We start from the raw sequence: 19,541 nt of genomic DNA on the forward strand, positions 1-19,541 counted from the left end.
CTGAGAAGAAAGTATATTCTCTTGTTGAAGGATGAAATATTCTATATATGTCAGTTAAGTCTAAGTTATTGATTGTATTATTGAGTTCTATAGTTTCTTTGTTCAGCTTTTGTTTGGAAGATCTATCTAGTGGTGGAAAAGCTGTGTTAAAGTCACCCAGAATTATTGTGTTGTGGTGTATTTGACTCTCGAACTTGAGAAGAGTTTGTTTGATGAACGAAGATATACTCTGTTGTTTGGGACATATATATTTATAATTGTTAAGTCTTGTTGATGTATGTTTCCCTTGAGCAGTATGTAGTGTCCTTCTTTATCCTTTTTGGTTGACTCTAGCTTGAAGTCTACTTTATTTGATATGAGGATGCGAACCCCTGTCTGCTTCCTCGGTCCTTGTGAGTGGTATGCTTGTCCCCAACCCTTCACCTTCAGTCTTTGGATGACTTTTTCTATGAGATGAGTCTCTTGGAGGCAGCAGATTGTTGGGTCTTTTCTTTTTTTAATCCAGTCTGCTAGTATATGTCTTTTGATTGGTGAGTTTAGGCCATTAACATTCAGGGTTATCATTGAGACATGATTTGTATTCCCAGCCATTTTTGTTTATTTTTGGTATTTAACGAACTTGTTTTTTCCTCTGATTTGGGGATTTTCCTTTAGTTTAATCCCTCCCTCTGCTGATTTTCATCATTGTTTTTCATTTCCTCTTCTTGGAATATTTTGCTGAGGATGTTCTGTAGTTCAGGCTTTCTAGTTGTAAATTCTTTTAACTTTTGTTTATCATGGAAGGTTTTTATTTCATCGTCAAATCTAAAGCTTAGTTTTGCTGGATATAAGATTCTTGGTTGGAATCCATTTTCTTTCAGAGCTTGATATATGTTGTTCCACGATCTCCTGGCTTTGAGGGTCTGGGTTGAAAATCTGCTGTTATATGAATTAGTCTCCCCTGATATGTAATCTGATTGCTCTCTCTTGTGGCTTTTAAGATTCTATCCTTATTCTGTATGCTAGGCATATAATGTGCCTTGGTGTAGATCTGTTGTAATTTTGTACATTTGGTGTCCTATAAGCCTCTTGTATTTGGTTTTCCAGTTCATTGTTCATGCTTGGGAAATTTTCTGATATTATCTCGTTGAAAAGATTGTGCGTGCCTTCCTCTATCCCAATAACTCTTATGTTTGGTCTTTTGAGGCTGTCCTATAATTCTAGATGTTCTGTTCATGGTTTCTTACTATCTTCACCATGTGGTCAACTTTATTTTCCAGATTGTATACTTTGTCTTCATTATCTGACGTTCTTTCTTCCAAGTGATCTAGTCTGTTCATTATGCTTCCTATTGAGTTTTTTATTTGATTTATTGTATCTCTCATTTCAAGGATTTATGGCTGGTTTGTTTTCAGAGTCTCTGTCTCTCTCTTAAAGTAATATTTTGTTACCTGCATTTGCTCTCTTATCTCTTTGTTGGAGTGATCAATTTTTCCTGTATTTGCTCATTTAGGCCATTCTTTAATTCACAGATCATTTTAACTGTGAAACTTCTGAACTCCTTCTCTGACCTTTCATCAACTTCGCTGTCCATGGCTTCTATTATTATAGTGTCCTGGATTGTTTGAGGTACTTTCTTTCCTTGTTTTTTCATATTGTCTATGTGTCTCCCTTTCTTGCAATGTTGGTCTGAAATATTACAGTTTCTACTCTGTATTCTTGTAGTACCCATCCAGATTGTCTCTACCTCACCTTGATGTTGGGCTTCCAGACCCTGCTGGTGTCCCTCAGTCTGTACTACTGCATCTAAAGGTGGTGGCGGCAATACCTGAGATAACTCAAGATAATATAGTTAAGATGCCCCAAGATGGAAGCAATGTCTTTCAGAGATTGGGCTGAAAGGGTGGGCCTCACACTTCCTTTGGGATGCCTCCTCTGAGATGCAGCTGCTTCTAGGCCCTGTCTGCTGTCAAAAAGTTTGGGGCTACTACATGGGAAAGGCTATGGTAATGACTGCAGTGTCCCAAGATGGAAGTGGGTTAGGCTTAGGCTCCCAGGTTTGGTGGGGCGGGCAAACTTGGATCTACCCTGGACGTGGGTTCTATGCAAGTCAATGTGGACAGATCTGGACTGTGCCTGGGCTCCTGCCATAGTCTACTGGTCAGAAGAGGTGATCATGTTCTGGAGGCTGGGCTTCAGCATATGCCTGCTTTAGAAGGGTGGCCCCTACTGTGAGCCTGGGTCCCCTGCAGGCTGTTATGGGTGGATCTGGGCCACTGGGCTTGACCTCCCTTGGTAGTCTGCTGTTTGAAAGGGGCGGTTCTGTGCCTGTGGCTAGGTTCCGGGAGGTGTCTGCCCCAGAGGTGAAGGGGTGAACCCAGGCCTACGGTGAGCCTGGGTCCCATGCAGGCTGGTGTGGTGGTTCTGGGCTGGACCTGAGCTCCAGTGGTAGTCTGCTTGTTGGAAGAGGCAGTCCTGTACTGGAGGCTGGGCTCAGGTGGGTGTCTGCCCCACCGGTGGAGGGGTTTGTCATGGGCTTACTGTGAGCCTGGGTCCTGCACAGGCCAGTGATGGTGGCTCTGGGTTGCTGGGCTTGACCTCCCCAAGTTATTCATTCTTATAACACTACTACTGCCAGACACATACATAGGCAATAATTGAAATATTATGACAACCGTTCAAGTTATGTATTGTTGTTCCCATTTTATAGATCTTAAAAATAACAACTTGTCCAGTTTATCATAGAACTGATAAACTCAGGTCTTATTGACTCAAAAGAGGTGTGCCTACTGTATTTTGCCACTATTATTTATTCCTTCATTTACTAAATATTTATTTAGTACTAAATATAACAGACTTTCTGGAGCCAAACTATATGTTTATGAATCCTACCTCAGCTATTTCACCAGCTATTTTCTCAGACAAGTTAATAAACTCTCTTATTTTTGTTACTGCATCTATAAAATGGTACAATGTGCCTACTCAAGATAATAAATGTAAACTGTTAGATTGGATTTCGATCACTGATAAAAAGAGGGGAAGGAGATAAAGGTCTACAAGTAAATCTCAAGGAGAACCACATTTAGAGAGTGAAAATAATATAAGGAAAGAATAGAGAGACTAATTAAACTGGAGAATTATCCCAGATTTTAAAGGAGAAAGGAATTTCTGAGGCTAAATACCATTCCTATATTATATGAATGGGAATTTCACAGGCAGCAAAATAGAACCCTAAACTTATATATGAGTGAATTTGATTCATTGAGAATAAGAGAAGGAGACAGTTTTCTGCCAGTATAGAAGTATATTTGGCTATTTTTCTGTAGGTTTTTCTTATCCCCAGTGTGTTCATCTCATTATGATTAAATAGTATGAAAGCTGCCATAATAAAATAATTATTTTTAGTAAAAGTTGTCAATTTTATTAATTATTATAATCATACTATAAAATTGGGTCAGTGTGACAAACTTAAAAGGTTTTTAAAATCTCGATTATATATAGGTAACAGATAGTTTTCTTTCCTGTGATTCCCCATGTTTCCCTATTTTCAAGCAGGAGATATAAAATGTTTTTTGATTATGGTCCAAAATAAGAAATATGTTTTCCTTTGTGACCACATACATAATTAATAAGGATTTATAAATATACACATATATGTAGTAGTATAGAGGCTACCTCCAAAAATATCTCTGTAATTGACATGAAAGTTTTATATAAGTTTCACAAAATGATATTTAGCCTTATTTTGTATGATGTGCTCTAATACTTTTACACTAATATTAAAACCATTTTGATAGTGACCCACTCACTACATGGCTTTTTTTTTTGTTTGTTTGTTTGTTTGGTTTTTGTTTTTTGTTTTTTTTTTTTTGTTTTGAGGGCCAGAGGAGTCCCTTACTGGTCACAACCAATGGTTTGAAAAAGTCCATTCTCTAGATTAAGACAGAGGACCTCTCACTTTGCCTGATGATAAAAATTACTTGGAAAAGTTAAAAATAGAAATTCCTCAGAGATTATAGTTCAATTTAGGATGAATTCTCTGAATCTGTGTTTTTAACATACAACAAAGATTATTCTCAATTTTATTTCTTTGGACTGAGAGTTGGCACCAGTATAAGGAAAGTCCCTGATAGTTGGCTGCATCCTTCACCCTGAGGTTTGCTCAGAGAACAATGTCACACATAGCTAAGTGCTGCAGTTTGTGAGAGGCATTGCCAATTTTGCTTTTGAGAACTGGGTAAAGAGTAGTAGCAATAGGTATAACATCCTCCTGCAGCAGCCCTGCTAGTTAGACACTTAATTGCTTATGTTATATAGTCAATGAAACAGTTTTATTTTTGATTTTAGTTAATTCTTATAAAAACCATAATGACTTATTAAGTAATAAGCAAAAGTTTCTGACTTGAAAAAAAGGCAACTTTAAATTTCATAAAATTGTAGGAAACATTAAATCATTTTAAATTAGGAATAGAATGTTATGATGCGTAGACTAACTCTTTAAGAAACAAAAATCTGTATACTTTTATTATTTTATAAAGAAGACTTAAACATACTTTTTTGGGGGTAGGGGTGCTGGGGATTGAACTCAGGGACACTGGACCACTGAGCCACATCCCCGGTCCTGTTTTGTATTTTATTTAGAGACAAGGTCTCACTGAGTTGCTTAGTGCCTGACTTTTGTTAAGGCTGGCTTTGAACTTGTGATCCTCCTGCCTCAGCCTCCTGAGCCTCTGGAATAACAGGCATGTGCCACTGTGCCCAGCTCAAATATACTATTTTATTTACTGGAAAAAAAAAAAAAAAAAAAATATATATATATATATATATATATATATATATATATATTTTTTTTTTTTTTAAGAAATGTTTCTATCAGAATAGGGTCTCCCTGCTCCCATCCCAGTCCCCAACCCACCCAGACTAGAGACTACTTAAATAGGAAACACTTCCCAGCGACTGAAGACTACTTAAAATAGGAAAACAAGAAATTAAGTAGTAAAATCAGAACACATACATATACACACACACACACACACACACACACACACACACATACACACACCTGTGTATGTATGTACATGCATATACTAGTCTTTGCCTTGTTGAAATTTTATCCAAAATTAAATATTATTTTAGGCTTGAGATCCATCATTATACCTGTCACAAGATGTCATTTATAATTGAGTATACATTTACACTCATTTCATTATAACTACCATGACTCTTATGTGGCATTTAAATATCTTGGGCTCAGTAATTGTGATCCATTTTGTACTGAGATTATCTTGTACAAATAGTGATTGTATTGCTAAATTTATATATGGCAACGTCTCCTTTCTTCCTTATTGTGTGGGTTTGATATTCTATATGAAGGAATTTTCTAGATTGCTGAAGCTCCAATATTTTTGTAATCTTGACTATTTTAGGAAAATCTTTTTTAAACATGTGTGACAGACTTTCCTGCTTTACAAAGAGTATATGAAACACAATCTCCTCTCCTTTTTCCATTTCCTTTGGTAGTTATTTATTTCTTCCCTTCCTTGGTATGAAGGCATTCCCCAAGATGCTCTCTTCTCTTCCAGTTTCATATTTCCCTAAATGGGAAACCAACTAAAAAGTTTTCTGTGTGAATCATTATATGTTATGCAAATTGAGAAAGTTTTCTTTCTTTCTTTTTGGCCTTGATACCTGCTTTCCATGCCTTGTTTCACTGACAGAACCTATATATAGTTCAGTTCTTTCTTTCTCTCTCTCTCTCTCTCTCTCTCTCTCTCTCTCTCTCTCTCTCTCTCTCTTTCTTTCTTTCTGTTGTAGATGGGCACAATATCTTTATTTAATTTATTTTTTTCATGTGGTGCTGAGGCTTGAACCCAGGACCTCACAACGTGCTAGGCAAGCGCGCTCTCACTGAGCCCCTGTGTTTTTATTTTTAAAGTGCATCTCTTAATAGACACTATATAGTTGGGCCTTCCTCTTTTGTCTATTCTGATAATCTCTGCCCTTTAATTGTTGCACTTAGTCCATTAACACAATAAAAGTATTATCAACAAGATTTTATTTAGTTTTATAGTTTTATTTGCTTTTTCTTTTTCCATTTTTTTTAAAATTTCTCCCTCTCTTTTCCTCCTTTTCTGTCTTCTTTTGGTAACTGATTTTTTTAAAGAATTCTGTTTTTATTTATTTTGTTTCACTTATACTTCTTTGTATGATTTTTCTATATTTAGTATTTCCTCTGTGGATCACCATATACACCCTTAACTCTTTACAATTTTTTTAGAGTTACTATTGTACTATGTCATGTAAAATCATAGAAATACATTTATATTTATGTACATTATAAACCCCTTAAGGCATAGTGTAATTTTTGCTTTTTTAAAAATTATACATTATTGGTGGTGGTGGTGGGGTGTGTGTGTGTGTGTGTGTGTGTGTGTGTGTGTTTGATGATACTGGGAATGAGCCTAGGCATCTCAAATTCTGAGCTATATCTCTAGTTCTTTTTATTTTTTATTTTGAGACAGGGTCTCACTAAATTGCCCAGGCTAGCCTCAAACTTGGTGATCCTTCTGCCACAGCCTCCCAAGTAGCTGGAATTATAGGCATAAACCCCATGACTGGCAAAATTATATGTATTTTTAATATGAAAGGAAAATGTTTATAATCTATATTTTACATTTACTTAATGCTCTGCATTCATTTTTAAAGATTTGAAGTTTCTTTCTAGTATCATTTTTCTTCAACTTGTTTTTATTGTTTCCAACAAATCCCCTTTATTTTCTCTTGCAGAAATATTTTTATTTCACTTTCAGTTTCAGAGGATATTTTTACAGGTTTGAGAGTTGTTTTTCTTTCAACACCTTTAATATGTTGTTCCACTGTTTTCTGGAGCTTTCAGAGGAGAAGTCATCAGTCCTTAAAATTGTTTTGTTTATGATCTGTCAACTCCTTTCTGTCAGCTCCTTTTTCTCCCCTTGTTTTAAGATTTCACCTTTCTCTCTGCCGAGGTGTTTTTTTTTTTTTTTTTTCTGTTATGCTGGGGGTTGAACCCAGGGCCTTGTGCATGTGAGGCAAGCACTCTGCCAATTGAGCTATATCCCCAGCCTTCTCTTTGACTTTCAGTGGTTTTATTTATGATGTCCTCTTCATAAATAAGAGGCATAGTCCTCTTCAAAATCATTCTGTTTGGTATTTACTGATTTTCTCAAATCTACAAATTCATGCTTTTTATTATTTTGGGAAGTCTGGGGCCCTTTTTTCCTTCCAAATAATTTTTCTGCCTCAAGTTTCTCTCTCCTTATGTGACTCTAGTTTTCAATATATCAGACCTTCTGCAATTACTTTACAAGTTTAATTATTTTTCAGTTGTCTTTCTCCAGATTTCTGTTGATTCTATCTTTAGGTTCATTGACTTTTTTTTCTATTATCTCATTTCTTCTGTTAAGCCTTCTCAGTGAACATTTGTGTTTCAGAGAGTACAATTTTATAGTTGAAAATTCCCATTTGGATCTTTCATGAAACATTTTGAATCACTGAAATTTTCTATTATTTTGCTTACTTACTGTGAGCATGTTTTTTTTTTTTTTACTCACTGAAGTTCTTGCCTGACAATCTAGAGTCTGGGTCATGTCAGGTTTGGCATTTGTTGATTGTCTTTTTTCCCCTTGAGAATTGATTTTTTAAAAAATCCTATCTTTTTATATATGTAGTAAATTTTGATTGATATATCCTGGAAATTGTGAATGTTATGTTGTATAGACTAAGAGGGTTTTTTAAAAAAATATTTCTTCTAAAAGAGTGTTGCTGATTTTTACTTTAGCAATAAACTTGATTGTAATCAAATTGTAAACTGTCATACCTGTAGCTGGCCAGGGCTCAAATCTCAGTTCACTTCTTTAAATCTTAGTTGCAAGCTACATTTGGTTCCCTCTGAACACGCATGGTTGATGAGTCAGCTAAAGACAAGTGCTAAGTTTAAACATAGAATCAGGCATTTTTCTCCTGGCTTTTTCCTTTTCAAGATTTCTCTGATTTCTGCAGCCCTGATTGACCTAGATTTCCCTCCCCTGTTCCTTTGGCTAAAAAAATAGTGTGGAGTCCCCACCCCCCTTTAGCCACTCAGTCCTACTCCACCATGACTGTAGTCACTGTAAGAACAAAGCCACAAAATATGAAGAACTCACTCTGTACTGGTTGCTTGCCTCATCCCATGCTTTTCTAAAACTACCTGTATTTTCCTCTCTCCAAAGCGTTCCAGGAGGTTTTTGTTTTGTTTTGGGCATTTTCTCCCGTAGTTATTTGTAGAAGGATCTATAGTTAGACATTCCTTCATACCATAAATAGATTTCCTTCTTGAAATCTTTTCATCTTTTTATTTCTACCATACTCCAGGGTCTCTTCTCATCTCTGCTCAGGTGCATAATAATAACCAGAAGCTCAAAAAAGTCTGATATAGCTAGATAATCTTGCTCACTTATGCCTTAATAATCTCCTTAGCTTGACTTTAGTTTTCCTATCTATTTTGGATTCCTCATCTATAAGTTGGACATTTTAATAATTTTTGATACAGGAATAATTTAGTTATAAGTAAAATTATTTTACATGAAGCATATATATACTCAATAAATGTTTTACCCTTAGTAATCCTTTAAGGGCTCCTCTTCCTCTGCATGACCTTAAAGTGGAATTTGGCCTTAATCTCTGCAGCGTCTCATTGACTTGTTTGGGTCCCTCTCACATCTTAAAAACCAGTGACTACCAAATCAAATCAAAATGTATCAAAAAGTACAAATTTAAATATCTCAGTACCTACCTGATAGCTCATGTAGATTTCCCATAGACACTTCAAATTTATGTTCCAAACTGAACTCTTCATCTTTTTCTCTCTCTTCTGCTTCTGCATTTACACATTCAGTTAATAATATTGCTAAACAGTTAAAGAAAAAAATTGTATACTCTCTAATATTTTCACTCTTGTCTTCCAGATCTATTTACCAAGTTCTGTTGTCTTCTCATCTCTATTCCTGCTACTACTCACTTATTACAAGCATTCACTACTGTGGCCTCATAACTGTTCTGTCTGTAGTCTCATTTATCTATGCTACTGCTTAAAGTGTTTTTTACTAAATTATAATCTTTAGCCACATTTTTTCATTGAAAACTCATTATTGGCCTCCTGATCCTTTTGTGATGAATCCCTAACTCCGGAGCAGCCTACTCGGAGAACCTCTGTTATTGCTTCTTTCTCCTGTAAATAGGTTGACACTGGTAGTCTCTGTGTACTAACTGCTTTGCAGTTTGCCTAAAGCGTCAGCTTTCTCTGGGTTTCTGTGCCTTTTAACAGATGAGCTACCAGTATTATCCTTCTTTAAAATTCAGTTCAAAGAACACTTTTTACTTTTCATATCTTGTCAGCATAATTTGAAGGTCCTTCTGTGATCCCACAGTACCAAGTGTTTATATCACTATAATTTTTTTTATATGTGGTTACTAGACTGTAGATCCTTGAGGGCAAATGGTATTTCACTCACTCCTGTACATAGTGTGTTCATTTTCACCAGGGATAAAAAGCTACAAATGCCACTTGGAACTTAATAAAGAAGATTACTTTTTTTAAAACTTTTTTTCATTGATTTCAATCATATGTATATATGAGCCAGAGCCTTTATCTAACTTCAGTATACGCAATCATCATTAAAGCATGTAAAGTGTACTTCAGTGTTCTATTTACTGAGGGTTTACTGGGTCCCAGTCAGTATTTCCTCACCAAAACCCCATAATTAACTTAGTACACAGAGACTAATGGGGTTTTGCATTAATTAACCAGTAATTATGCCTCTCTGTGGACGTTTTTCACCCTTCACCACATGTACATTTCAGGCAAGGTAATTCTTTGTTGTGATCTGTCCTGTAGGATATTCAGCAATATCTCTGACCTTTCCCACTAGATGCTAATGGCACATTTCTCTCCCCTTCCTGGTTATGACAACCAAAAATGTCTTCAAGCATATCCAAATGTTCCCTGGGGGAGCAAATTTGCCCACAGATGAGAATCACTGCTAAAGAACTCTCAGCAGAAACCAAATTGTGAAATGCCTAAGTGTTCTTCCCTGTGAGAATTACCAGTGTATTTGTTATAGTCATTCTGGTTAAAAACATATGATGATGTTTCAGTTTTTAAAGAATTACTTTTGGTTTTACCTCTTTTGAGAAAAAAAAGTGTTCATTTTTTTCTTTGCTTCATAAGTGGAACCATTTTTCCCTTCTTTAATGTGTTACTTTCTCCAGGGGCTCATTTACCCACTCAGCCTTTTGAAAAAAAATGAGAAGAGTAGAGGAGTTGAAATTTTTCAGTGCCATGTTCCACATATTTTAAGCTTTAAAAATTGTTACTGACAGGATTAGGAAGAAGAGCAGACTTCTGTTGAGTTAAACTATGTATAGTCTAAATTAGATAGAATATGAAAACTGTTAGTCAAAATGTTTCTCACATTTCAGTTTCTTTGTGTTGATTTCTTTGATTTTGCCTCTTCTTTCTTTTTTCTCTTGTCAGACAATTCATGCTCTTATGGGGAATGCAGTGCAGCCTTTACTGACTTCAGTGGGAGATGCAATAGAGGCCATAATCATCACCATGCATCAAGAAGATTTTTCTGGGTAAAACTGTTAATTAAAAATTTAACTAGATTCTACTGCCTTTGGTTTCATCCCCTCTTTCACTCACTCCACCCCTTCCAGCTAGGCCTCATTCTTAGAATTCTATTAGCTCCCAACCTCCATTGTATTATTAACAGATTAAAATTTTTTCTTCTTATTTTCATATCTCTCCTCCTGTTGAAAAATAGGATGGGTTTATGGGATTGACTTGGCACTTCAGGATTTTTGTGGTTTGTACCACCTTCCCTTTTCACTCTTGCCATTTTCCTTTCTTCTGACAAATACCCTCTACTTCAGCCTCTTTATTACCTCCTGGCCCAGCCATAATATTTCTTGTACAAAATGTCCTCCCTGTGCTACAGTGCTCATCTGAATCCTGCTTTAGCTTTGCGGGCAGGTTCTTGCCAGCCCATTCAAGATTGATTTCCCTCCCTCAGACTTTCTAGTCACATTTAATGTAAAATGACACTTGCCAGATTTACAGTTTGAGTGGAGGAAGGAAGGCCGGAAGAGGAGGAACCTAGGTCCTTGAAGTGATGGATGAGCCCCTTTCAGGAGGGAAGAACATACACACAAGGCATCACATAAAGATGACAATCTGCTGCTTCTCAGTTATGCATATGTTTAATTCTTGTACCATCAACTTCTGTATGTAAGCTATCTTTATAAAGGTGCTTAGCTGGGTGAAGTGGTACATACTTGAAACCAGCTACTTTGGAGACTCAGGAGGATCATAAGTTCAAGGTCAGCTTCAGTAACTTAGACCACCTCAACATAAACACTAAAAAGGTCTAGGGACATGGCCACTACTAAGAATGCCCCTAGATTCAATCCCCAGTACCACAAACATAACAAAAACAAGCAAAAAAGATACTTAAGCTTCTATACAATTCATTACTATATTTTATCAGTGGAGAACCTCTAGCAATAGCCAAGCAAGTTTGATTCTAGTAAATTTAAATCAAGCATCTAATCCACAATAAGAATTTATAATATATATTTTACTTGTATTGACACATGGGTGTGAAATTCTTAATATTTATTTGCTACTGCTCAAGGAAATAATTGCAACTGACTAAACCAGAACTCTTGAGAAAGTCCTTCAGAATAGAAGATTCAGCTTAAGAAGATTTGAGCCAGGCACAGTGGCACACACCTGTAATCCCAGCAGCTTGGGAGGCTAACGCAGGAGGATTGTGAGTTCAAAGCCAGCCTTAGCAACTTAGCAAGGCACTTAGCAATTCAGCAAGACCCTTTTTCTATATAAAATATTAAAAAGGGCTGGGGAATGTGGCTCAGTGGTTGAGCACCCCTGGGTTCAATCCTCAGTACCAAAAAAAAAAAAGAAGAAGAAGAAGATATGAAAGACCAATTCTATGTCACCTAAATAGGAGAATCATGTCACCTTTAAGGTCACACATAACTTGAGAATGAAGGGATAGAAACCAAAAAAGAGCAGGGTAGCTGTATTTATAACAAACAAAGTGGATTTTAAATAAAAAACTATAAAATAAAGCAAGAGCATTATGTACTGACAAAGGAGTCAGTTCATCAAGTATATATAGTATTTAAATCATATATAAACCCAATATCAGAGTACCTAAATATATAAAATAAATACTAAAGGATCTGAAGAGAGAGAAATTAAAATACAATAGTAGTAAGAGACTTAAATACCTCACCTTCAACAATGAACATATAATTCAGACAGAAAATGAATAAGGAAACTGTGGCCTTGAACTATACTTCAGACCAAATAGATCTTGTAGACATATAGAACAGTCTATCCAACACCCACAGAAAACTAATTCTTCTCAAGCATAAATGGACCAATCTTCCTGGACAAATCCTATGTTATTCACAAAGCAGGTCTGAACAAGTTTAAGAGGATCAAAGACATAAGAAATACCTTTTCTGATCATAGTTTTGTGAAACTAAAAATCAGTAATAGTGAAAATATCCACAGATATGTGTAAATTAAACAATCTGCCTTTGAATAAACCAGGGGGTCAAAGTGGAAATCAAAAGGAAAACAAAAAATCTTTTAAGACAAAAGAAAATGGAAACACAACATATCAGAATATACAAGATGCAGCAAAGGAATTAATAACCTAATGTTACACTTCAAGGAACTAGGAAAAGAAGAATAAATCAAGCCAAAGTTAGCAGAAGGAAGAAAATAAGCATTGGAACAGAAATAACATGGAATAGAGACTTGAAAAAGTCTGGTACACACCTGTAATCCCAGGGACCCAGGAGGCTGAGGCAGGAGGATCATGAGTTCAAAGCCAGCTTCAGCAAAAATGAGGTGCTCAGCAACTCAGTAAGACCCTGTCTCTAAATAAAATGAGGTGCTTAGCAACTCAGTGAGACCCTGTCTCTAAATAAAAATAGAGCTGAGGATGTGGCTCAGTGGTCAAGTACCCCTGAGTTTAATCCCCAGTGCTCCCCCCAAAAAAATAAGTAAAATGAAATAAAAAAGAAAAAGAAAAATCAACACAACCAAGAATTTTTTTTTTAAAGATAAAATCAACAGGCCCTTAGCTAGACTAAGGGGGAAAAAATGAAGGCTCTCAAAATCAGAATTGAGAGGAGACAACTAAAACTCTCATAGCAGAGAAATAAAAAGATCATAGGAAATTACTGTGAACAATTAATTAAATCCCAAAAGATTTGATAATCTAGAAAAAGACACATATGTCTTAATGGCTGTTAGTAAAAACACAAATATTAAATAATGGCAATGGGGCTGCGGATGTGGCTCAAGCGGTAGCGCGCTCACCTGGCATGCGCAGAACGCTGAGTTCGATCCTCAGCACCACAAACAAATAAAATAAAGATGTTGTGTCCACCGAAAACTAAAAAATAAATATTAAAAAATTCATTCTCTCTCTCTCTCTCTCTCTCTCTCTCTCTCTCTCTCTCTCTCCCCCTCCCTCCCCCCTCTCCCCTTCCCTCCCTCCCTCCCTCTTTAAATAAATAAATAATGGCAATGGTGTATGGAAAACGGAACCTCTATAGACTGTTGGTGGGAGGTTCCTAGGCTCATATAACCTCTGAATCAAGAAGAAATAGCCAGGTGCAGTGTCACATGTCTATAATAACTACTCAGGAGGCTAAAGCAAGAGGATTGAAAGCTCAAGGTCAGCTAGGTAAACTTATTGAGATGCTGTTTCAAAATAAAGTTAAAAAGGGGCCTGAGGGTGTAGTTCAGTGATAGGTCATTTGCCTAGGGAGACCCTGAGTTCAATCCCCAATACAACAATAAGAAATAGAAAATCTAAGAATGATAATGAACAAATAAAAAATTGAATCAATAATAAAAAGTCTCCTGTCAAAGAAAATCTTAGGAACTAATGACTTCATGGATGAATTCTACCAAACATTTAAAAAGGAACTAATACCAGTCCTTCTCATACTCTTCCAAAAAATTAAAGAGCGAATACTTCCTCTTTTTATTTTTTAATTTTTTTAAGTTTTCTTTTTCTCTTAATAATCTGTCTCCATGAGATCAAAATAAAGACATACAAACCAGCAGACATGACATTTAGTTATACACATAATAGCTTCAAAATCATACCCCAAGTACAACTAATGTAAGCTTATCTTAGCTTGCTGATCAGGCTTTTTCTAGGACACCATTTCAATATTTTTTATTAAACCTAAGATAAACAACGAGGAAAACAGGCTAACCATCATGTATGTAAGGAGGAATAGGTGATGGGTACCAAATCTGACTCAAAGAAAAAAGACACACAAAAAAATATGGGATAGAATAACAATGAAATAGCTTCATTTCTCCTGAAAAACAAACAAGTAACTATTAGATTGGGGGAAAGGTTAGCGTACAAACAATTTTTATTTAAAAAAAAAAAAAATTAGCCATTGACAAAGTTCTCTGTGAGCCAAAGGCATGGTAATGCTCTAAATACAAAAAGTAGTATTAGTAATGTTAAAACTTTTGCATGCAGGGAGATCATTATTTGGCGGGAATTTTTAATCTAGATGATATATGCAGAGTAAACAAAACATTTATAGTGGGTCCAGAGGAGAGACTCAGGGATCATCATCAAATACATGGAGGCTATGAGGAACAGAAAGGAACAGTTGGTGGGACTTCCAGAATGAACTTGTCTGTGTGAGCTCAGCATTCTCCACTTTTCCTTGTAGGACCATCCAAAACCATCAAGGAAAACTCTTCTAGCCTCCGCCTCTGTTTTTTCTGCTGCTCGATATGTTTCTGCCTCTCTGCCTGCAGGTGCCTTTTATACTCTTCCTGCTCCCTGAGCTGTTGCTACTGCAATAGCTGCTGTCTCTGGAGAGCCTCAGAACGTTCCTTGTTCTCCTGCTGCAGTCTCAGGAAATCCTGATGGAGAGTAGACTCACCAGGCACGTTGACAGTGGAACTTGGCTCTCCTTCCTGTTCAGGCACTTCCTCCTCCTCTTCCTCACTCCTAACTCTTTTTATGAGGCCAGCATTACCTTGATGTCAAAGCCAGACAAGGACACTACAAGAAAAGGAAATTATAGGCCAATATCCCTGATGAATATAGATGCAGAAATTTCCAATAAAGTACTAGTAAATCAAATTCAACAGCACTTTAAAAGGATTATTCACCATAATTAAATGACATTTATGCCTCAGATGCAAGGATGTATTAACATATACAAATCAATAAATGTGACATATCACATCAATAGAATGTAGGACAAAAGTCATATGATCATCTCAAAAGCATTTGTCAAAAATGAACATCCTTTCATGATAAAAACTCTCTTAATAAATTAGCAATAAAGTGCTAATAAATTAGCACTAAAGACCGTGTGTTACAAGCCTACAGCTAGTATCAGACTTGATAGTAAAAAGCTAAAAGCTTTTTCTTTATATCAAGAACAAGATAAGGATGTCCACTCTCACCACTGATATTCAGTATAGTACTGGAGTTCCTTGCTGGAGCTTAGTCAAGAAAAAGAAAAAGAAGACAACCAAGTAGGAAAAGAAGTAATTCAAATTGTCACTGTTCACTGATGGTATCATCTTAAATGCAGAAAACTATAGAGGCTCCGTCAAAAAACTTGTAGACCTAATAAACAATATAGTAAAGTTGCAGGTTACAAAGTAAGAATTAAGAAAAAAAAAAAAGGAGCATTTCTACACACTAACAAGGAGCTCTCCATAAAAACAAACAAAGAAAATTACATTCTCAATAGCTACCAAAAATAAAAACAAACAAAAAACTAAGGAGTTAATTTAACCAAAAATTTGGAAGATCTATATTCTGCAATTGAAGAAGACACAATAAATGAAAACATTCTGTGTTGATGGGTTTAAAGAATTAATATTATTAAAATATTAGTACTACTCAAAGCAATGTACACGTTCACTGCAATCCCTATCAGAATTCCAATGTCATTTTTCACAGAAATGAAAATATTCTAAAATTCATATGGAATGACAATCCTGAATAGTCAGAGCTGTCTTTAGCAAAACAAAACCAGAACCATCATACTTCCTAATGTCAAGCTGCATTTTAAAGCTATTGAAACAGAATGGTACTGTTATAAAACTAGACACAATGGGACAGAATAAAGGGCCCAGAAATGAACCCACACACTGAGGGCCAACTTATTTTTTAACCAAAGTGCCAAGAATGCACAATGAGAAATAAATAGTATCTTCAAGAAAGAGTATTGGGAACACTGGTTATCCACATACAGAAGAATAAAATATCTATTTTTCATCTCTAATTCATCACCAATTTTTTATGCCATTCTCAGAATATGGAAACACTTAACTTGCATTTTGAAAAATCATATATAGCCAGTGATCTCATCTATTAGCCAGTATCAGGTGATTTTTAATTTTGATATAATTCTTTTCTCCTATATTTCATATTCTTTTAATATATTCTTTAAAGGGCACTTGTAAACATTTATAAGTTATAAATAGTATATCATGGAGCATCAGCTGGCATCGTCTGTTGATCCAAATTAAAGCCTTTCCAAGCCTCATCATCTGGAGGAAGAAATTGCATACCATGTGTATTGTTACATAACCAGTTCCACAGTCAGAATTCTGTTGTTGGACTGATCTGATTAAATAGCGCAAGAGCAGAGATACGATTGCCAAGAATTTGTTTAGAGAGGACAGTGTTTTCTGCCATTGCAATGTGTAAAATGCTATTTCAGGATTCATTATTGATGCATTCACTTACCAGGCAAAACATGGGCATGGGTGGAGAATTGTGAGACTGGAAGGGTCCTTGTGAGGCCAGAGAATAAGAGTGGCCCTGTGTGATTCATCTAAGAAAGATGGCTGTCTTCTTCATTTTTAATGATCTTTTAGGTAAATGGATTCTAAAATTCCTTCAATAGTCCTTCTAGCATCTAAACACATTCTTTAGAATATAATTTTTTAAATTTGTAGATGGACACAATATCTTTATTTTTAAATAAAGATATTGTTTTTTAATGTGGTACTGAGGATCAAACCCACAGCCTCATGCGTGCGAGGCAAGTGCTCTACCATTGTGCTATACAACCCCAGCCCTTTAGAATATAATTTAAATATTGTTCTATGATCTTTTACACTTAGCAAAAAAATGCATGCCTTTTTACCATTAAGGGGGAAAATTGTGCAGACTTGAAATAGCAGCCAAAAGTGGGGAATCAAATTTAGTGTATTGGTGCTGAAAATGGTTGTGTTTTATTATTTTACAGGTCATTATCCAGCTCAGGAAAACCTGATGTTCCTTGTTCTTTGTACATGAAGGAGCTACAAGGTTTCATTACTAGAGTTATGAGTGATTACTTTAAACACTTTGATTGCTTGGATTTTGTCTTTGACAACACTGAAGCTATTGCCCAAAGAGCGATTGAACTGTTTATCCGCAATGCCAGTCTCATAAGACCTCTTGGTGAAGGTGGGAAAATGCGACTTGCTGCTGATTTTGCACAGGTAAATTGATACATAACTTAAGATACAAAGGGAGAAGATTTTTTAGTCTCGATATTATCTAGTCAGTAAAGAGCTATTAATCATGGTTTTTAAAAAGTTACAGCATAAAGAAGGCTGGGGCTGGGGCTCATCCATATCGCACTTGCATGGCATGTTTGAGGCCCTGGGTTTGGTTCTCAGCACCGCATATAAATAAATAAAATAAAGGTCTATCAACAACTAAAAAAAATATTTTTTAAAAAAGAAAGTTACAGCATGAAGAAAAAATAAATCCACTTTAAACTAATTGATTAAATGAAAAAGTTTTAAAATATTTTTATATTTTGTTGTTTGTATTTAATGAAATAATTATCCCTTATCTTTGATCTTTCAAGGTTAAGGTAAAGTAACTCATTCCATAATAAAATAGCATTTCCCATTTTTTTGTGTAAAATGGGGCTTTTTCATTGTTTTAACATCCTAATAGATCAATACTGATAAGAGTAATTGATTGATTTAAAAAGTGATATGGGCTGTAAAATACCCTTTCAAATAATGGAAAGGGGCTGCTCTTCATGAGAAGAGAAAAAACTCCAGCGTATCTATTATTCTCTAGAGGCCAGCTCAGCACTTCATCATGGTGTTTCTGATTCGTTGAGATGTACAGTGAACCAGGTAGATATGGAGTCTGATCTCTTGAGTACATTTCTTAGTTATGGCTAGCCTTAAAATGAAATTAAAATAGCAGAAGCATAATCAGCTCTACTTGAAAGGATTATTTACATAGATTTTAAAAACCTTTCAGTACTTAGGAGAGGCAAAGAAGAAATACCCCAAATATATACTTTCATTAAAAGATTCAGAAACAAAGATGATTCTTGTTTGTATAGCATGATGAGAGTGAAATCATTTTTTAAATCTTTCAAAGCTATTAGCTTTCCTAATCTAGTTATTCAAATTGAGACTTCATAGTGATTTGCCAGATCCTCCCTGCTTATAAAGATAAAAGGTTAATGTCGATATTTATTCTTGCCTGTATCTGGGAGTGTGTCTTGGTTCATTACTCTTGCATGGTAGAAAGAATCTAGCCTGACCGTTTATGTTAGGTGATGGCTGTCAGTTTTGCTCCCTCAGACCAAACAGAATGTAAAAGTTGGAAGAGGTAACACAAACCCGCTTCAGATTTCAAGAAGCAGGCTTTTTACCTAATAATTGATCCAACTATTAGTCATTTTCATCCCCAAATGATAGTCCCATGTCTACTAGACCACACACACACACAAAAAGCTTCCTTTGGGAAATGTGCCTTTAGTAGCCACATATGAAAACAAATTAATCAAATGTTCCCATTAAAAGACTTTTTTTAACCTTGATTATTTTTGTCAGTTTCATTTTTGGGCATCTGTATATTTTGCTTTGTTTTACCAGTAAACTCAGTTTAAAGAGAATTATTATGAACTTTTCTCTTACTGGGTTTATAGGCTGCTTATTGAAATGAAAACACATTGATGTCCTAGGCCTGCCTGCTCTTTTTTGTTAAAACATAGCTGTACTCAAGTCTCCTTTTCCCTTTTCCTCCTTAATGTTGTTTTACTTTTCCTGTCCTCTTCCCTTGGGCTCCCTCCCCCACCAGCTTATTTGCATTCTGCTCCAGCTGGTTCTTGAGTCACTTTCCTGGAGGCAGCACTTCAAGTCCAATTAGAGTGGCAGCCGAGCAGGAGATGGCCAAAATGAGAAGCTGTTGGAGAGAGGCTTGTTGTTTGGGGGTTTTATTTTAATGGTATGTTTCTTTATGAGTCTTGAAAGATGGGAACTGTTGTCCTTGAAACCTTACCACTGCAACTAGTACCTGCTCACAGTATAGGGTCCTTTGTGGCAGGAGTGAGTTGCTTCTAGCCCAAATTGCATTATTCAGAATTTTATTTGCATTTATTTTTTCTTAAGACACCTTACTCAGTAAACCAGATTTTTC

General features: G+C 35.8%; 1 protein-coding gene across 4 annotated transcripts in view; it reads left to right on the forward strand.

Moving 5' to 3' along the window:
* Window positions 1–19,541, forward strand: part of Cog5 (component of oligomeric golgi complex 5) — a 356,605-nt gene that overhangs the window by 286,807 nt on the left and 50,257 nt on the right. For all 4 annotated transcript variants that reach the window (XM_076834507.1, XM_076834478.1, XM_076834497.2 and 1 more), the window contains exons 17-18: window positions 10,529–10,632; window positions 17,353–17,590. In XM_076834507.1, the coding sequence (XP_076690622.1) occupies window positions 10,529–10,632; window positions 17,353–17,590 (342 nt within the window). The remainder of the gene's footprint in view (window positions 1–10,528; window positions 10,633–17,352; window positions 17,591–19,541) is intronic.

Source organism: Callospermophilus lateralis, chromosome 1 (genome assembly GCF_048772815.1).
Source record: "Callospermophilus lateralis isolate mCalLat2 chromosome 1, mCalLat2.hap1, whole genome shotgun sequence".
Classification (NCBI taxonomy): Eukaryota; Metazoa; Chordata; class Mammalia; order Rodentia; family Sciuridae; genus Callospermophilus; species Callospermophilus lateralis.